Source organism: Parambassis ranga, chromosome 21, assembly GCF_900634625.1.
Source record: "Parambassis ranga chromosome 21, fParRan2.1, whole genome shotgun sequence".
Taxonomy (NCBI): domain Eukaryota; kingdom Metazoa; phylum Chordata; class Actinopteri; family Ambassidae; genus Parambassis; species Parambassis ranga.
Genome location: NC_041041.1, coordinates 13,696,565 through 13,715,464, shown reverse-complemented (window position 1 = coordinate 13,715,464; position 18,900 = coordinate 13,696,565). Strand labels below are relative to the sequence as shown.

General features: G+C 41.9%; 1 protein-coding gene across 6 annotated transcripts in view; it reads right to left on the bottom strand.

Moving 5' to 3' along the window:
• Positions 1-18,900, bottom strand: part of LOC114453854 (disco-interacting protein 2 homolog A) — a 64,017-nt gene that overhangs the window by 13,766 nt on the left and 31,351 nt on the right. For 4 of the 6 annotated variants that reach the window (XM_028433774.1, XM_028433771.1, XM_028433773.1 and 1 more), the window contains exons 2-10: positions 13,601-13,672; positions 10,032-10,151; positions 9,822-9,941; positions 6,326-6,601; positions 4,408-4,545; positions 1,600-1,719; positions 738-935; positions 446-537; positions 21-131 (exon numbers count right to left, since the gene is read on the bottom strand). In XM_028433774.1, the coding sequence (XP_028289575.1) occupies positions 21-131; positions 446-537; positions 738-935; positions 1,600-1,719; positions 4,408-4,545; positions 6,326-6,601; positions 9,822-9,941; positions 10,032-10,151; positions 13,601-13,672 (1,247 nt within the window). Of the gene's footprint in view, positions 1-20; positions 132-445; positions 538-737; positions 936-1,599; positions 1,720-3,473; positions 3,516-4,407; positions 4,546-6,325; positions 6,602-9,821; positions 9,942-10,031; positions 10,152-13,600; positions 13,673-18,900 lie in introns of all 6 variants that reach the window. The other 2 variants (XM_028433769.1, XM_028433770.1) reach the window with 1 other exon arrangement.

Sequence of the window (18,900 nt, the reverse complement as noted above, 5' to 3'; positions counted from 1 at the left end):
GTATCAGTTACAGTCTTTACCTTTCTGGTCAGTGGCACTTCAATAGGCACAGGTACCAGCTCTGCCAGGAGACAGCCATAGAAGGCCACCATGAACATCACTGGGTCATTGTTGGGGAAAACAAGTGCAACCTGCAGGACAATATACCACTGATTATTTACATTCATCTTATTTCTGTGTAAAACCTAGCTATAGAAAGAGGAAGATGATCTGCAACAAGTACTGAATGTGAAACTGCTTCAGTAGTAAGGAAGTGATATTGTATACTGTGTACTGTATATACAGCAGTATATCATACTAATATGATGATCTTAGCAAACCCTTTAAAATGTTGACCTATTCTTTTAAATCACAAGGTCTCGCCATGAACTCTGCTTCTTTACTTATTTAATGCTCTTCTTTCTATGCTGTTTTTCTACTTTATGTTGCTACTTTCATGACTTACTCTGTCTCCAGGCATAAGCAAAGGCTCGTTTCTGGTGCTCAGCTTGTTAAGGAGTGTGTAGGCCAGTTTCTGACTGCGTGTCCATAGTTTACCTGCAGAGGTTAATGTCAAATATTTAGTTTTACAAACCTTGGCCAGAAGATTTAAACATGACAATGACATTTAAACAAGCAAGCCACATCCTTGTCTAGTTCGCTTAAAAAAATGCACAAAAGACTAGATGACAGGAGGCGACACTGTCTTCTGTCTCCTCTGTTAATTCTGCACCAGTAATCCACAGGTTGACACCTACCATAGGTGAGAGTGTAGACAGGCTTGCCAGCATTGTCGAGTGCTGTCAGACAGGGGCTCTTGGGCTGAGTGGTGCCCCACCTTTGTAAGGCTGCTGGCAAGGATGGAGGCCAGTTGGTGACCACCCCAAGAGGCTCTCCTTCCAGGGGACTCATCTGCTGGCCTTCTGGCTTTGGCTGGTTGGGATCTGACTGCTGGACTAAATACACAGAGCAGAGAATTGGACATGTTTGTAAGGGTTGTTTCAGTGTGTATTTTAAAACAAAAAAAACAAGGAGGCTTAATAATGAATTAATAACGACTCTTATGAGTCTGAAAGTTACTGCTAACTGCAAGAAACAGGTCTCACTTCTCTCTTCTTTGAAGCAACTGACTTGTTTTAAATTGACTTCTCCATCACCAAATTTCTGGCAAGCTGTAACCTTACTACCTCTATCAGAAGAGCACGGCCTGCTGCCATCTCACCTTTATGTGTATTTTTGCTCTTATTGCAGAGACCACCATGACCTGCCATCCCACCATGTGTGTGGCAAAATAAAGGAGGCTTTTCAAATACCTGCTGAGGCAGTACTATTTCTGCTACACTTTCACTTACAGTGCATAGTGTTTATTCAAAGTGGCAGAGTACCACCCAGAACCCACAATGGGCTGGTTGGAATGAAGGAAATGGTTAGACAGGGCTGGGCCGCTGTGTGTGTATGAGTGCGTATGTGCCGTATCCTCTTACTTTGCACACCTGTAGGGCTCAACTCCACCAAAAAAAAACAAATCTGTGCAAGTCTATGATCAGAATACTGAAAATATTTCAAAATGTGGTGATTTAATTCAATAGAATCATTGCCATTAGTTTCAGGACAGCTTACCATCCAAGAGCTCCTCAAAGTCATCAACAAAGAACTCGCGCAACGGCGGACGCTTTGGTCTCTTTAGTGTGTTGAGCAGCTGCTGGATTTTGTTGGAGACACGACTATTGACTGGAACACCTGCACAATGAGTTTAAAGGGGATTAAATGAAAAAAAGGTTGTGGAATGCAGAGGGCAAATAAACATGGCCAGACCAAGATATGAAAATAAATACAATGCAGACAGATGCAATTAGGTAGGTGAGAGACAGAGAGATTGATTAAAGGAGAAGGGGATGGATAAGAGGAGGAGATAAGAAAATATAAGAGAAAAGGTCAGTGTGCCATTCTAATGACACAGGGGACAATGAGCTGTCACTTACACTGTGGCAAGACAACAAAACAGTGGACCACAAGGTTCTCTCCAGTCACCTGGAGGTCACAGCTCTTCAGTCTAGAATCACTGGCAAATCTCACAGGCTAAATAAATCAGGAAAGGAGGAGCCGCCTTTCCTGCTGCCTAGCAACAAAGATGTCCCCTCTGCAGCAAGTGATTCATGAGGTCTAAGAAGGTGTCTGTTTCACATTCACTGCAGAATTCAGAGATGTGTGAGGATACAATCAGCTAATTCCCATTTTAAGCATATGTAAACAGCTAAAAATCATATTATAATCTGATCTTTTACACCTTTGTTTTTGCTGTGCAAAAGACAACTGAGCCAGAACGTACTTAAAAAGCAACATCTCAGTCACATGACAAAGCATATAAGAAGAGAAAATGAGACACATGAGTAAAATAACCATCTTTAAATAAAAAAACAGTTCAGTCCTGTGAGACGTCTCTCATATTTCGGATATTGTTCCAGGCTGTAATCATCATCAGACATTATTTCCACTATATGACTTCATACTTAGTTTTGAAAAAGGGGAGGCTGTGTCAGACATTCCAGACAGCCACAGGAGATGAAGGCCACAGCTGCACACAGCTTGCCTGATCTATCCTACTATAATAAGCCTGGCTAAGACAGTCTCTGCTTCCTCATGTAGGGACAGATGTACTGGGGTCAGCGCAGCACCTGATGGGCCAATTAGAAAGCTCCCCAGACACACAGGCCCTGAACCCCACCCATTTATGAGGTTCATTGTTATCAGACAACCAATGTTGATGACTATAATTCATGTGTTTAGGGTTTCATTTTTTATATATATTTGGTTGTAGTATGTTGTAGTATGTAGTTTTCATTTTTAAAGAATATAAAATTTCTAATTTCTAATTTCTTTATAAAGTTTAGACAACAATGGAGGCTCTCTCAGAGTCTGAATATACAAAGAACATAAAATTGATTTATCCTTTTCTTTTCACCACATGTTAGCCCTACATGATTTGTGATCAAAAATCCAGTATCCAACTGTGTTGCATATTTTCTACACTCATCTATGGATAAATATGAAAAATGTCCAGAAAGTCACCATGTGGTTACAGGCTAACCGGCTGGTGTCGCAGAATGTAGTGAGAAACTGAAAGCTATTTTCTCAGTTTGAGATTAAAAAATGTCAACATTCTAATTCTTCACTAGCCCAAACAAACAGTTACATCTGCCACAGAAAAGTACTTTAAACACAACGAACCATGAGAGCATTCAGATTAGATATTGCACGGTGGTGCTATAAATGGTAAAGCCTTTGCAATACATTTACTTATACAACACACACACACACAGTATGAATTCACTGTAGCTTCACATATATGTTTGTAAAACACACACTCGGACAAGTGCTAGACCTGACAGTAGAGGCAAAGGCAAAGGCAAAAAAAATACACACAAAGACAAATGCACACAGCAGAGTGCACATACAGCAGACTGCCATAGAGTTGGAGGAACAGTTATAAATACCATCAATTAAAGTGAGGGATCCTTCACCTCTCCACTCACAGCCTAGGGGAGAGACATATCAGGATGTCAATGAAATAATCCTGCAAACTTTCTCCTTGTGTGTGCTTGTGTGAGAAATCTACCAGCTGGAGGTGAGAGTCAAGATAGCACACAGTTCTACCGCAACAGGTGCGGGTATTTCTGTTTTTCTGTATATGACAAGAGGGTGAAACACACACAGCAAAACAGAATGATCAAACATCTTCTTTTATCTGTCCACTAGGTGGGCTGTTCTACCATCCTTTAGCGCTGAACCCAGAGGAGAGATGACAAGGTTAAGGGTGCATAGCAGGTTTTCAGGCCGCTATCTCATTAGCACAGTGATCTGAGCTTGTTTTTATTGACTGGTCCACTGTCACCTGCAGCAATGTACTCTAGATAATCTTTTGAAATGTGAATTCCTGACATTAGCCCAGAAGAATTATGCCTTTAAGGATAGTTCTGGTATTCTAAACCCATGCTATATTTTACCACCCTGCTGCAAAAAGATGGAGGTTTACACTGTAGCCTTTACACAGCAGGTGGTCATCACATTCTGGCTAAATAGGATCCTCTGATCCATACTGGCAGCATTGCTGGGTTTTACAAATCCCACACACAGACCTAATAATCTGTTTGAATTCATGACACAAGTGAAACAGAATTCTTGTGTAAATCATCATCCTCTATGTGCTCTTATAAGTTCACACATCAAACATGAGGCAGACACATAGTGGATATTATCAGGGTTTGGAGAGGTACACTGTTACCATGGCAACATGAGGGGGGTCAGTCGTAGCTTATGCCAGTCAGACAGGCAGCCTGACTGAGGAGAAGACAGAGGGACAGACAGCAGGGCTTCAGAAGGGAAAAGGAAAGTTGACGATCTGTGTGTGTGCGTGAGCAGGAAACTCACCATCTGCGGTCTCCATGACGCTGGTGTGGTGGTTGTAGCTGCGGGAAACGCCTCGCACCGAGGCCACCTGGGGCCGCTCCGCATGAAGCGAGGAGCGCTCCGACAGCCCCGTCACGTCAGGGGGCGCTGAGTGGTTATCTGTGATGAGTGGGGTGTCGGGGGGTTAAAAAGGTCAATCGCCAGGTCTACTTTGGGCTGTCGCAATTTGTAAGTGAAAATCTACTTTAAGAGTTAGCAAACAAAGTGATCAGATTTAACTTTGAGAGTCTGAAAACTGTACTGCCTACTGACAGCTGGAGGTGCTGAACTGCAGATAAGTGTGCTTAGGCCCAAAAAACTTGTTGTTCAGTGAGGTACATATCCACACGTCTAAAACATGACTAACAGGTGAGTCTGAACACATTATGATGGCCTTCATTTTTCTCCACTTTAAACTTGAAAAGATGGGCCACAATAAAGTTACAGATGACCTGACACCAAGACTAAAACTAATTCTGTGACTGTCGTATCTTTGTATACACTCCCTGGTCACTTGCACCTGGACACCTGTAGGAATCCAATAAATAAAACCTATTTTACCATTTAGGACTGCAAACTTTTGTCACCACTGAGCATTCAGCATGAGCTGTTGCTGCTTTTCTGTGAACCCCGTGATCATACTCCCACTGCTCCTGCATACAGACTGTCTCTATTTCATTAAAGCCTCTGCCAGTCTTGGCCAAAAGCCTGCACAGATTCTCAGAAATCTGCTGAGAACTTCTTTTGTGGTATTCTTGTGGATGCCATTTGTTAATGTAACTGCATGATTAGACTGCCCACACGGCTTTTACAGGAGAGTGACCAGAGTGTTCATGACATGAAGTCAAACACGTTCAGGTGCTGCCACTGGAATGAGAAAATTGCAAATCTGAAATGTACCATACTGTGAAATTTAATGTAATCTGAAATTTAAAGTGACACCACTGTTGGAACCAAAACCATGTATGTATCCCTGCATACTGAGAAACGCTACAAGCCAGTGCACTGTGTGATACTAGGAGTCACCGTCTGTTGCCGATATGAGTGGCAGTGTTTGAGGGGCAAGGGAAGAGGGTAATAGACATTTATTTACAGCTCCATTCAGCACCAGTCACTGCTGCTACTTTATGACAGTAACCTTGAGGGTAGAGGAGCTGGAGATAAAAAAAAAATCAGACAGCTCCATCCTAATAGGATATCGTTGTGCCAGCAACACTTACAGACACACATGAAAACACACACACACACATAAGTAAGCAAGACACAGTCTCACATTGCCTCTGTGGAGAGACTGATGGTGATAGATCCACTGAATCTCATCAACTAGCTTGTGACACTCACATGGCAACATGGAACAAGGAGCTTTGACAGTGATGTGGCTGCAAGCTTTTTCACATGGCTGAATGACAGTGAGATGGCATACGGTGACGACTAATTAGAAAGATGTGAATTAAGACTGTTGCCGGGTTTCTTTTGTCTTGCCATCATCAAGTGCTGGAAGTTGGAAGTAACAGATGTGTAGAACAATGCTGTCTGTCTGTGATTAGGCTACCGTGGTAGAAAAACGCGACAGATTAAGATGTTACCGTTGATATAAAATTCTGAGCAGTCAGTGAATTTAACTCCAAACTCCTGCTGACATCAACAAATCATATATGCTATGGACGAATGTAAATTCACACATCTAAGAAAAAGGTTCTGCAGGTTTTTTAAATAATCCGTTTTACACTGCATGTACAGGAAATTATTTTAAAATATTGTTGTCTTGCTTTAGCACAGACACATCTCATCCTAGTGTGATGAAAGTAAAACCTGTTTGGGCTAACTTAATGAAAGCACTGCATTGGCAGAAAGGCAACATCATGTATGATGCTGTGTGAGACGTGTGTATATCACTGACCTAGCTGGGTGTGTGCCATGAGGTCAGCCAGTGCGGTAGCTGCAGCGTTGACGTTGAGGGCTGCGTGAGCTGTGGTGTTGGTGGTGGTGACGGATCTCCCTCCCGGATGGGATGAGGTGGATGACGCGGAGGATGAGGTGGACGAACCCTGGATTACACGGTTAAACCAGTGCTCAACAGCAGGGTGGCTGTGGCCGTGGCCCTGGTAGGGCGTCGAGGTGGCCAGACGTCCCTGCCGGCGCAGCGAGCCCTCGTCTTCTGATGCTGAGGAAGTGTCTGCATTTGACAGGTCAAGACAGGGCAGCATCACAACAGTGGACAAGTACATGATGGGGCTATTGTCTACAGCGTCACCTGGATTAAAAGCACCATGGCCACACACTGGTAATGGAAAATGTCTGCAAAGTTAAGATGATATGCAGATGACACATTGTTCTACTTATACATACTGGACAAAGCACATATAAGCCAGTGAGATGTATTAATGGTTTTAATGTAAATGAAAGTCAGCAAGCTGAGGAATGCTTATTTTAAAATGACTTCAATACTTCACAGTGTTGTATGTGATATTTGACTACCAGTAATACATATTAAATAGTACAATATATGACTGGTATGTTTCCTATATGTAGATGAGCTGCAGTCATCTAGCATTTAGATAACTGATGCTGGTGTTTCTGCTTAAAGAAACACAACAAAACACATGCTGAGGTTGCACACAATATGTAAATAAACTGCCAAAATATATTCCCATCAGGTGATATTACTTGGTCCCAGCCACTGATGATTTAACGGTCTCTCCCTTGAGGCAATAGTGAGCAGTTGGTCTCATCAAACACAGCCCAAACAGGAACAAGTTCAAAGTGGTGTAAAGATCATTCAGAAATAACACATTCTACTTCATCTGCCAAGCTCTCAGGAAAAAAGGCTGTTCTTTTGACAGGCTCATTTAAGTTGCACAACATGCAGGCTAGTGTTAAATTAGTATTCTGCAGAGAACTGGATGCAGTGAAAGGCCTAAAAGAGCTCAGCTATCACCTGTTTCACTAAATGAAATACTCAAGTTATGAACAAATGTTTTTACAATCACCAAGAAAGGTCACACCTTTTCCCATTATTCATCATTGAGCATGTAAACAGCAGTGCCAGCACAGCAGCTCCAAAACAAACTACAAAATCCCATTCACATATCTCAATGTATTACACTAAAGCCTTTGAGCATATTGTGCAAAACAAAGCTTTAATAAAGTGAAAACCATTCCCACAATCCACTGAGAGGATGAGAGACAGAAATTTAGTAAACACAGAGATTTAGGAAACAGATTAAGACTGTGTGTGATCAGCACATGCCTTATGGATGTTCTCTGAGCTAATGAGCCTTCACCTAATTAATCCGACTAATCACACACAGTGTGCAGTCCCAAGTAAAGTCCACCAACTAAGACACTATTAGAATCACTGTTACTTTCTTCGGCATCCTCTCAGCCTTGCAGTGGCTGTCAGAAGAAGGCCAGAGGAGGTGTGATTATAAGAAACCAATTTAATGTCTCTACAGCTAGTGGACTCATGGGGGTTATCTCACATTTATGATTCTGTTTGTTATTCCTCTGCCTCCTCCAATCTCCTCTCCCTATCTCAGTGACCTTGACACAGTTACAGAGGGAGAGGGATAGACAGGGTCAGAGAACGAATTTAAAGTAGGAATAAGAAGAGTAGCAACGATACAGAGAAGTACAGTATTTGTTAGAAATACAAAAACAAGGGCAACTAGTGAAGACACAAAGGCACGATATGAAAGAGATAAAACCTGAGCAGAGATACAAAAATTTAATGTACCAATGTATACTACGATCTCACTTATATTCACCAATAAATGATATTCAAGTAAGCGTGTGAAAGTCTAATCATTCCCCAATGACTACTATAAATATCTAGAAATCACTGTAGATATTGGACCAAGTTATTCCAGGTTCTTCCATCATCAATGTGGCACCTCCCTTTCATTACAAAGTAACTGATACTGATATCAAGCCTAAGATGCCCAGCAGGCTTCGAACTGACTGCTAACATGTTTATAATGACAAACGTTACGAGTTAATCCTTAGTAGATGTATTATTTACTTTTAGGTATATTATGTTCAATGTCTTTATTAAAATATTATAACACATACACTACTATACCTATTTGAATATCCAGTTGATGATGGCTCTAGATAGTTAGGTTAAGGAGACACCAAGTTATTACAACAGATTTTTAATTGCATCCACACATTCTGTTATAATGTTTCTCTCTGAACTGAACTGAAGATGTATGGAGATGTTGTCACTGCGTAAGATAAATGCTTTTTACATTTTGTAACTGGTCTGTACGCAGGCTGAGTCTCTGTAACCAACTATGCCCTTTTTTTCATCTCATTGCAGCAGTTTGGCAGTTTCTGCCAGGTCAATAAAACCGTAAATATATGTTACAACAAATTCCGACATTTCAACTCCTGAAAGTTCTCAAAGCTAGGGAGAGCGAGAGGAGCATTTTAGCAACTCAGCGCCACTCCTTCAACTGACAGTAATGAAAATACAACAACACCAACCCTAGAGTAAGGGCAGCAAGAAACCAAGAACCAAAAACAATAAATTTGCCTTGGATCCACACAACACTCTTCCTGTTCTAAGTAATTAATGCTACATGATACCAGTAAAGTAAGACCTTTAATTCTCCTTTGATTTCAAGAACATCATCTAAACCACAAATTTAAATCATTAAAAAAAAAAAAAAGAAACAAATGCCACCAAAAGCAGCAGTGCATGACACTGTTGGAATCGTGGTCAGATATACTGTACCATTGCACCTAAACCATGTACAGTAGAGTCAGAGAAACTCAGAACAACCATGAAGAGTCCCTCTGCTTCTCCTATTCAAAGCCCAGCGTCTGAGCTCTTAATCCGGTTACTTGCTCCACTGCTGTGTCTTCTCCCTTTATCCAAGACTTGAGGCTTTAAGGCCCCCCACCTTATACACAAATGATGAAGTCACTACAGTGTTTGAGAGGCTGTTATCAAATTTTACACAGATTACTCACTGAAAGACTGAAAGAAATATAAAAGGGCCTTGGAACTCGGAAAAAAGTAGAGTGCAGTAAACAGCTGGCCCACACCGCACAAACTGCTATAAAAGCAGGCAAAAGGTCGACATTTTGAGACGATGTTAAAAATCTGATTATGTATCCATTATGCAACAGATGTGGGAAGGTCTGCCTGGGAACACACGGTTAGAACTGAATCCTTTGTAATCACACACAATGGACATATTCAGCAAACCGCACATTTTCTTTCCACTGCAAATCTTTGGCAACATCACTTCCAACAACTGGGATACATTGGAGTATCTGTGTCCTACGCTGAGATGCTCATGGGAATTTATTTAACAAACAAGCTGTGTGCCCACAGCACAGACCCTGATAGAAGCAGACAGTGGATTTAGAGGAACAGAGGGTCTCACCTGGTGGGGTGCATGCCTCGACAGAAGACTGAACTAGTACAGATCGTCTCTTAGAGGGCATGGGCATCTTCCTCTCTTTGTACTTTGCCAAAGCTGCTTGGACGGCTTCTGTGTGCAGATCTGAGGGGACACATTAACACAGTTTAGCTACAGCATGAACGAAGAAAACCAGACATTTAAATCTTTTTGGCAGCATGGACACATGATTACCAGATCTGAAGCGTTCATCCCGGGTGTTGGCAGCCCGGGACTTGTTGTGTTTGGAACTTGGAATCACAGCTTGGGAGGAAGCCTGGATCCTGTTGTCAATTTGCAGAGATGGATCTACACCTGCAGGGGGACAACAGTTCAGGTTTATAATTCTCTAATGTAAATACCAAAATTAACTCTTTGCAGAGTGTTTCAAAGAGCCATGGTGCCAAATATTGTTCAACCAGATCAAGTATCCACAAGCTTTATGGTAATCCCTGCATAGGCTGCTTTCCTTGAGTAGAGTAGCTTGCAGTTGAGAAAGTATTCACAATAATTAATCCAGCTTGTCTCACAGCTATCCAGCTGCCTCCAAGCCTTCCAAGGGAAGCAAATGCAAATTACAGACGTAACAGAAAGGAGGTGATTAAGCACCATGAATGTCAAAAAGACAACATCTAACTGCAGAGTTCTAAAATTATCCAACTCTGAAAATCATCAACCTCACTGTGCACTGCATGACGTAGGCAAGTGATTCATGCTTTGGCTTACACAATCTTCATTTGTGCTTAACTAACTTGTGGTTAACATCACAGGGGAGACTGAAGGTCAAAGTACAAGAACCATTAGTAGTCTGTCTACAATGGGCTTTGCCTCTTTCTGTGAAGCCCTCTTTGTGATGTGTTTGAAGGTTAAACATACAGGAGGAACACAAGAGAATTTTTGATTAGCATTGATTCAATCCCATGACACAGGAAATGTAGAATGTTAAAAAAATAGATAACATGAGTTTGCAGTTCAATCCAACATACATATGGCACATTATAAGATCTGAAATGTACTTTCCTCTGATAAGATATTATAAGCAGAAAGTACATTTTACATGGTAATACAGCCCCATGAAGGCATCTAAGTGATGACACATCTTGTTTTAACAAAGAACACATTACAACCAAGAGTTTAAAAATGATTTAAAATACAATACAAAACAGTACATTTAAACCTATAACAAATAAAAAAATATAACATTTGCAACACCAGACGGGCTCAGATCTAAAACTGAAATTATTATGTTGCCGTTGTCTCTGCTAAAGCTTATAATCTCTATAGTGAATTAATTAAAATCATTTTCTAGAACATTATTATGTTAGAAAGTTGCATGTATGTCATAATTTTATCATATTTTGCATTATCTGTGTAATATTTAGCATAAGAATACTTCTTTTATGGCCAAATCTGACTTTTTACATTTTATCAAAGCAAGTCAATATCAAATCTGAAGAAAGTCCTCTCAAAATGTTTTAGAGATACAAGATTATAAGACATGTAGTCACACGTGGCTCACCAAATTCTAATCTTTCTGACCAGTTGGTGCCCATTTCTGAAGAAACTCTCTCACAGCATTTCTGGGATATCACACACACATAAATGTTATGACTAAAAGCATGTTTTGTTTCGTTTGTTGTGCTAAACAGGACACTATGAAACCACTATGGTACCACGACAGAAAATGGGACTGAACCTGCTGCTGTCTTATTATGGGCTACTGATGGAATGTTATGTATTAGAACTTCCAAACTATATAAGTGGTCTAATATAAACACAGACTAACCTAAATACTATTAGATGGAAGCAACTAAATATGACTGAATGTGTGGTCACATTATGACATAATAAAAAGACTACAAAGACAGAAACAGGTCCTAAAACACTTAAAAACACTCACTGCCAGATAGTTGTTGACAGTTTTGAGTCTCTTCTGACCTGGCCCTTATGAATCACAGAGTGTGGCTGCCCTTGCTGCTTTACCAATTAGAGAACAGTCCTACACTACCACACCACCAGCGGGCCAGCCAGCTAGAACCAGCATCCAGCTGGCTGGCCCGTCAAACACCCGGCCGGCCTGCCAGCTATCAGGCAGCCCGGCTTTTCAGCGGCAGCTTAGTGGGGATCAGTTAGCTCCACACTGTCAGCAAGTCTCAGACAGCAGCAGCTCACACACTGCAGTGCTGAACACCAACTAAACAACTAAAGCTATAAAAGAACACTAGTTTCCAATATTACAGAGGCCTGAAGACATTTAAGGACACATCACACACACCACAATGCCTGAGCCTGGATAAACACATTAATATATGCTGGTCCCTTATATCGCTTTGACAGCTCAGTCACACGGTTCCCCCTAGCCCCGGGAGGAGGCAGGTCTATAAAACAAGCCAGGACACCAAGCCGGGTTGCTGGGCAGAACACACTTAGGAGACACGCTGCACTTAACCAATCAGAGGTGTGCTCTGTCGCAGCAGCTGTCCGTATTGGTTCACAGCAAACCCTGATGAATTTTTACCACCTGTCTGATGCAGCACTTACCGGCACGGTGGCTGAGGACACGTGTATCACCAAATATGCTTGGTTGATGGCATGCATCAAGTTAAGAGACAGAGATGAATCAGACACAAAATAATATGTATATGTCCTCTTTAAATGGAAAGAAAGTGACTTATTTATAGCCAAAATCACAATCATGTAAGACAATGGATGACAACAATACATTACACAGTAGTAAAACACTTTATAAAGAAGCACACTGGACTATTTTAACCCTGCAGTGGTCACACACTAACCCACTGATTCATCATTCTGGATGGATGTGTCATTACATCCCAACACTTCTGTTCATCCTACTAGATGCATATGAAGAATAACACCCACTTCAAAACCCTGCTCATCCGTGCTCCATATCAGTCCTCCAGACTGAATGATCAAACGACGAATAACACAAAGAAAAGCACATTATAACAATATGAAGAGGCAGCAAGAGGGTGAAGAACATGATCCACACCCTAAGCTAAATAACAGCCTTGCTAACTCCAGTGGAAAGCCTCGAACAAGCACCAGACTCTGGTTTCCACTTGTTGTGAGAGCAGGCCAAACCAAAGACTCTGGACACCCGATGGAGGATAGAGAAGCATACAGACAGCAGCCCCTTGTTGGGATTTGCCACAAACCACCTCGATTTATAGGCTGCCAGATTGGACTAGGACCAACTTCCTGCACAAATAGGACTAAATATATATTTGACAGAAGTATAAATATATCTTATGTAGACCAACTTCCCGCCGCCCTGTTTTTTTAATTAATACATTACAATTAACACTTTCAAGCGCTTGGAACAGCAATATAGACAGAATTATCTGGACACCCCTGTGATCCAAATCCAGACCAATTATGTATTAAACATCCATATTTTTAGCAACTACTTTTATTTTTATGATAGAGTTTGACCGATGGAGGGTTATATTTAAAAAACATATCTGAAAACCATCACTGAAGTCCTCATCTGAAGAACAACAGACATACCAGCAACAACATCCAACATTAATCCACAGCTTCCGCACAACTTCTACAAGAGTTTTGTCTTTGTTGCTGTTTGCAAGTCTAACATTTTAATAATAATTAATAACTTTCTTTTATTTTTGGTTTTGCTTCCATGAGCATGCTAGGCTAACAGACACCTGTCCTAGCTAAAAACAACAAGCTACCTACCTAGCAACCTAGCTAAAAACTGTCCTACAGGCCTGTGTGTGTCTTACCTTGTATCTGTGGGATGTACGGTGCCAACAGCTTGCTTCTTTTCTTCTCATAGCCTTTCTGAGTGATGTCCCCTGTATGGACAGAGACAGAGATCCAGACAGACACAGAGAGGGAGAGATTGAGAGAGAGAGAGACAGAGAGGGAGGGGGGACAGAGAGATGAGTCATTAGCTCAGCCGTCCCTTGATGTGTGTGTGTGTGTGTGTGGGTGGGTGTGTGTGCACAACTGCCTCAGGATCACACCGCCAGCCTGGTTACACTGGCACCACGGGGTACCAATGGCAGGTTGGTTTAGCAGATGACCAGTTCCTACCAAAGAACACAAGTGACACCAAAACTGTTCATATTGACCAGAATAATACACTTTAATATGTGGAGAACTTCCTTTGAATATTTGAATAATGGCATCAGCTAAGCGAAGGGGCTTTTAAAAGACCATTTGTCTGGTACGTCTGGAATATTTTCCCCCCTGTTTCTAAACCCAAAGCAAAAATACTGGCGTCAGCGTGAACTGAATCGGCCTGAATTGTCTCCCCACACATAATTAAAAGGCAGTATGTTAAATAGGATTGGGCTGCATGTTTTTAGAAGTCATATTTGAAATGAAAAGAAGCACAGCTTGCAGGCTTTTCCATGCCTGTTTTCTCATTCAATAAAGGACGAAATAGAATAATGAGGGCAAAGGGAGACATAAAGACAGAGAGACACTGAAGGTAGAAGGATAATATAAGCTTTAATTGAAATTAAATGATTTAGACAGGAAGACTGTAAGAAGCATTTTGGAAAACTTTAGGATGTTTCATTGTTTTTTCTTATAACTGCAGACTAACTGACCACCAGATTGTTCTTCATGTGATTTTAGGTGTGTGTTTTGGGTCATTCTCATTCTGCAGAATGGATCTGGGACCAAGAAGATGATTCTCTGATGATGCACTGCTGCAGTATAAATCTAATCATGCGATCAATCACCTAAAACAGTTCTGTAACCTATATTTGCTCTTTGTCTTCGTCTAGCAATGTGCAGAGTAGATTTGGTAACAACTTCTCTCTGAATTACAGAGACACTGAGATGTCAAAAACAAATCATGTTCAGGAGAGGTATGTTGCTGATGTAGCTGCTTGGATGCTTCTGTATAAAAGTCTATGCAGTGGGTCGGGTGGGGGCTGATGGAGTGGAGACATTTTGTTGACAAAAGATGTATTGATTCAGTCAGAGAGGGCAGCCCCTCTCAAAGACAAGCCACCAGCACAAAACTATGCTCCCTCAAAAGCTCTCCAACAAGCTGTAACACCTCAAAGCATGATGTAAACAAACAGGATGGGGAACAAAGCTGTGAGAGACGGGGGGTGGCATGGGGGGACTGTGGAAAGTATGCCAGACAGACATCCGGGGCGTTGGGTTTGTCAGAGTGAACCTCACACAACATAGAGCATGCACGTTGTTTTGAAAGGAAGCGAGAAGTGTTCACAAAAGTCAACACATCAGTGTCAGTTTCCACTTGAAGCTGATTCCAATGACTAACGATCATGCTGTGCCCTTTATATTCATCTCTTCAGGCCCTCAGTGGGAGTTATGAGGGTGGAGGTCAAGTGAAAAAATAAACTGCTATCTGAGCATAAGACCATGATTAAATGCCTTCCTGTGTGCTCCCATTTCTTGGGGAAACTTTATTTACTTGCGCTCAGTTCTTCATTTTGTTCTCTTTCTATTTTTTGAAGTGTGTAATGTCTGAACACTTACTTTACCTCATTTTCATACAGTGCATTCATATTCTTATAAGCATACTTTTAATATGTTTTTTCCAAAAATCTTCAGCCATCTTTGTCTGCCCTCTGTTCTTTAATCGTCTTGAACACAACAGTGTGGTAGTGTGAAGGCAGGTGTTGTTGGTCCCTCTGGTTGCCACGCTGCCTGCTGGTCCTGAGTCACCACTAACAACTGAATGCCTGCACTGTTAAATGTCCTGGGGAGATAGAGGCAAGCAACAATACAGCGCTGTCCGCAGGCCGAGCCGGCTGACCTGACACTGACTCTTTCTGGTGCTATGTTCTTCTGTTTGGTGTGTATGTGTGTATGTGTGTGTACACAGCAGTACATGTCTGTGTGCGTGCCAGCGTGTCTGAGTTTGAACACCACAGCAGCCAACCAGCTTGACAACCACACAATAGAGGGCTATTCTCCGCTGCAGCTCCAAATTCTGGCCAGTGGCCTCAGTGGCCAAGCAGCCCCTAGCACACACTGATCCATCAAGTTATGTCTCAGTGAAGCTAATCTTTTGATCTGAGAACAAACAGCTTAGTCATTAAATATGGAGGAATGGACTCTGCCATTCAATCGTAAACAATGACATTTGCCCTGATTCTTAAAAGACAAAACAATCATGTCTGAGGCACCAATAGATTTCCATATTTCCTGTGCGCGTGTGTAGAGTTTGCATATGTTTGCACTGACTGTGCATTTGTACATCCTTCACAGACAGCAGCTCTATTTGCCCTCTCTGTTTGAGCTTTGAGTGGCTCCATAAGGGAAAAATAGGAGGATTCAAAGGTCAATATGTGGCACGCTGCCTGGGGAATAAAAGAAGGGGTGTAGTGGGATGGAGGAGGAGGAGGAGGAAGATGAAAAGATGGATAGAGGAAAGCTAAACACCTAAGCTGAACTGCACAATAGACAAGCTTCCAATATGTTTACAGCACCAACCTTCTGTCCTGGCTACAGGCTGTGCCATGTAACTAAGCTGGAAAAGAGGAGCGTATGTTTGAGAAGATGACCAGGGCTCAGCTGGTTCTTAGTCAGCATCCACCCCTTCATCAAAACCCTGCTCTTTTGTTCACATCATCCCTCCACTCTAACCTCTTCACCTTCATCTCCACCACTGATGGCTCACTGTCCACACATACAAAAAAAAAATCCTGCCATCTTCTGGTCTCCAGGTTCTCTTTTGTTTCGATTACCGCCCACATTTTTGAGAGCATAAATGCAAGTCCTGTTACATCTATCTGAAGTGACAAAATGTTATTCAACAATCTTTTTTCCTGGGACATTATTCAACATTGTTACCGTAAACATTCCTGTCACCCGAGCCTGAATCCAATTTTGAAAAAGAGATGGTCAATCTTGTGCCACTCTGAACAGTGACAGCCAGAGAGCCTGCTGTCCTCTACTCTGTCTTATTGACTATAATTGACTGATGGCTATTGAGTATAATTGACTGCTGGCTACTGACGGGAGCTGCTCTTCCAAATGAGGCCCATTAGAGAATTACCTTTCCTCTCTGCAGATGGAGTTCTTCAATCAGGAGGGGCGGCAATACTGAAACACAGCACATTCGGCTACTCAACTAGCACAAACACACCGAGGGCAGATAATGACACTCAGAATGAAGATGTGAGGTTGGATTTACTTTAGGTTTTTTTCTGACTTTCATCTAACGGTGATTTATGAAACAAGTGAATTCATGCACATGATTTTCTTTTGTATTTAGCATTTTAACAGGATCTCAACTTTGGCATAATTTGCATGCAGATTTTGCACACATACATAGAGTTCAGTGGTAGCAGGAAAAAACCAGTGAGTGCACTGCAATCATCTCAAAGTATAAAAGCCCTGCATCTGTGTGCCCTCTCCTGCTGCTGCCTTTTGAAACAGAACTGCCTGCCAGAGCCTGTGAAATAGATGTAAAGATGTATGTGTAGATGGCTGTCTATGTGGGTGATGGATTTGCTTTTTTTCAATTTTTCATGACACGTTAAATTGTGATTCATAATAAATACAGCATGCAACTTCTTCTCAGTGACAATTTGCAGTCAAAAAGATTCAGCTTCATACACTAGAAGACAAAGAAAAAAACAGCAAACGTTCATATTAAACATGTGTTGCGATCATTTGTGCAACACATCCATCTAGATAAATAAAAACTTGCACCATGCTGCCACCCTACCTTCTTAAGTGACCAACAGCCGGAGCAATGGCCCCACCCATCAATGTCAGTTCCTATGCCAGTGTCTGACCCACAGTGTGCCAACACGGCTGCCAAGCCAGCAATCTGCCCTTCAGCCACACAAAACCACCACTAAATATTTAAGCAGGGCAGCATTTCCTCTCTCCAGGTTTGTGTGTTGATTCCGCTGAAAGCAGATGTGGCCAGCTGTCATTTAGCATTAGCTGTCTGTAGTACAAATGGTGGTTTTGCACATTTGGATTAAGTCTGACGTTTAAATCTTGTCTGCATATTTGCAGTGGATCATCAGGACAGAGTGATGTATTTCAGGTGTGCACAGTGGGCTCCATGCAGCATTCCTCCCATCTTCAGATCTCACCTGTATATAAGGTGTTTTATATATATATATATATATATATATATATATATATATATATATATATATATATATATATATATTATTATAGAATAGATGCAACTGAGAAAAAGGACACACACTAACAATAAGTAGGGAGTCAAACACATGGCCATCTCATTAGCCTGCCTGTATGACAAATACAACAAGCAGCAGAAACAAGGATAGTGTGCTGTGACCACAGCCGACCCTTGTGAAACAGTTATAACACACACACAGGCAGAGTCACTCACATGCAGGAGCCAGAGGAGCATACAGAGCAGCGATGAGACGTCTTCAGCAACAGACGGAGGGACAGCAGAAGAAAAGGCCGGAGGCAGAGTACAGGCAGTCAGGTCAGCAGAGGCTAACCAGTTAGCATAGGTTAACAAGCAGATTCTTAAGTTGTCCTGCTGTCATAAGCCAGGACCTTCAGCATCCTTTGTTTCCTTTCACAGTGAGAGCAGGAAAATGAACAAACCCCTGCCATTACCCTCACTCTGCCTTCACATCCCTCCCCTCCCTCTCGCCCTCTCTCAAACCCCACGCGCACCCCCCTCTTCATTCGACTGCCCCTCACACACACCCCTTTCGCTGTCTCTCTCACTCTTTCCATCCCTCCTTCTATCTCCTCTCCGCTAAAGTCTCTGCAAAGCCAAGCCAGGCTGCCGGATTAGGGTGTCAAAGCAGACCCCTGCCCCCACCTTCCCACATACCGATCTTGTACACCACACACACTGTACAACAACTATGAAGAGGGATCGTTAGCCTGTTACAGCACGTTGGAATGGGTCAGGTTACTGAACATGTAAGCAGCATTGAAATGAAGAAAGAAGTTAGATGGTAGTTTTACACATAGACACCCTCACCACACCTGAGAGTGTACAGACACTGATGTTTGTAATTGTACTGTAGTGTCTGCCTCCAGATCACTTTGTAAAAAAATATAGACTATATTTTAGAGA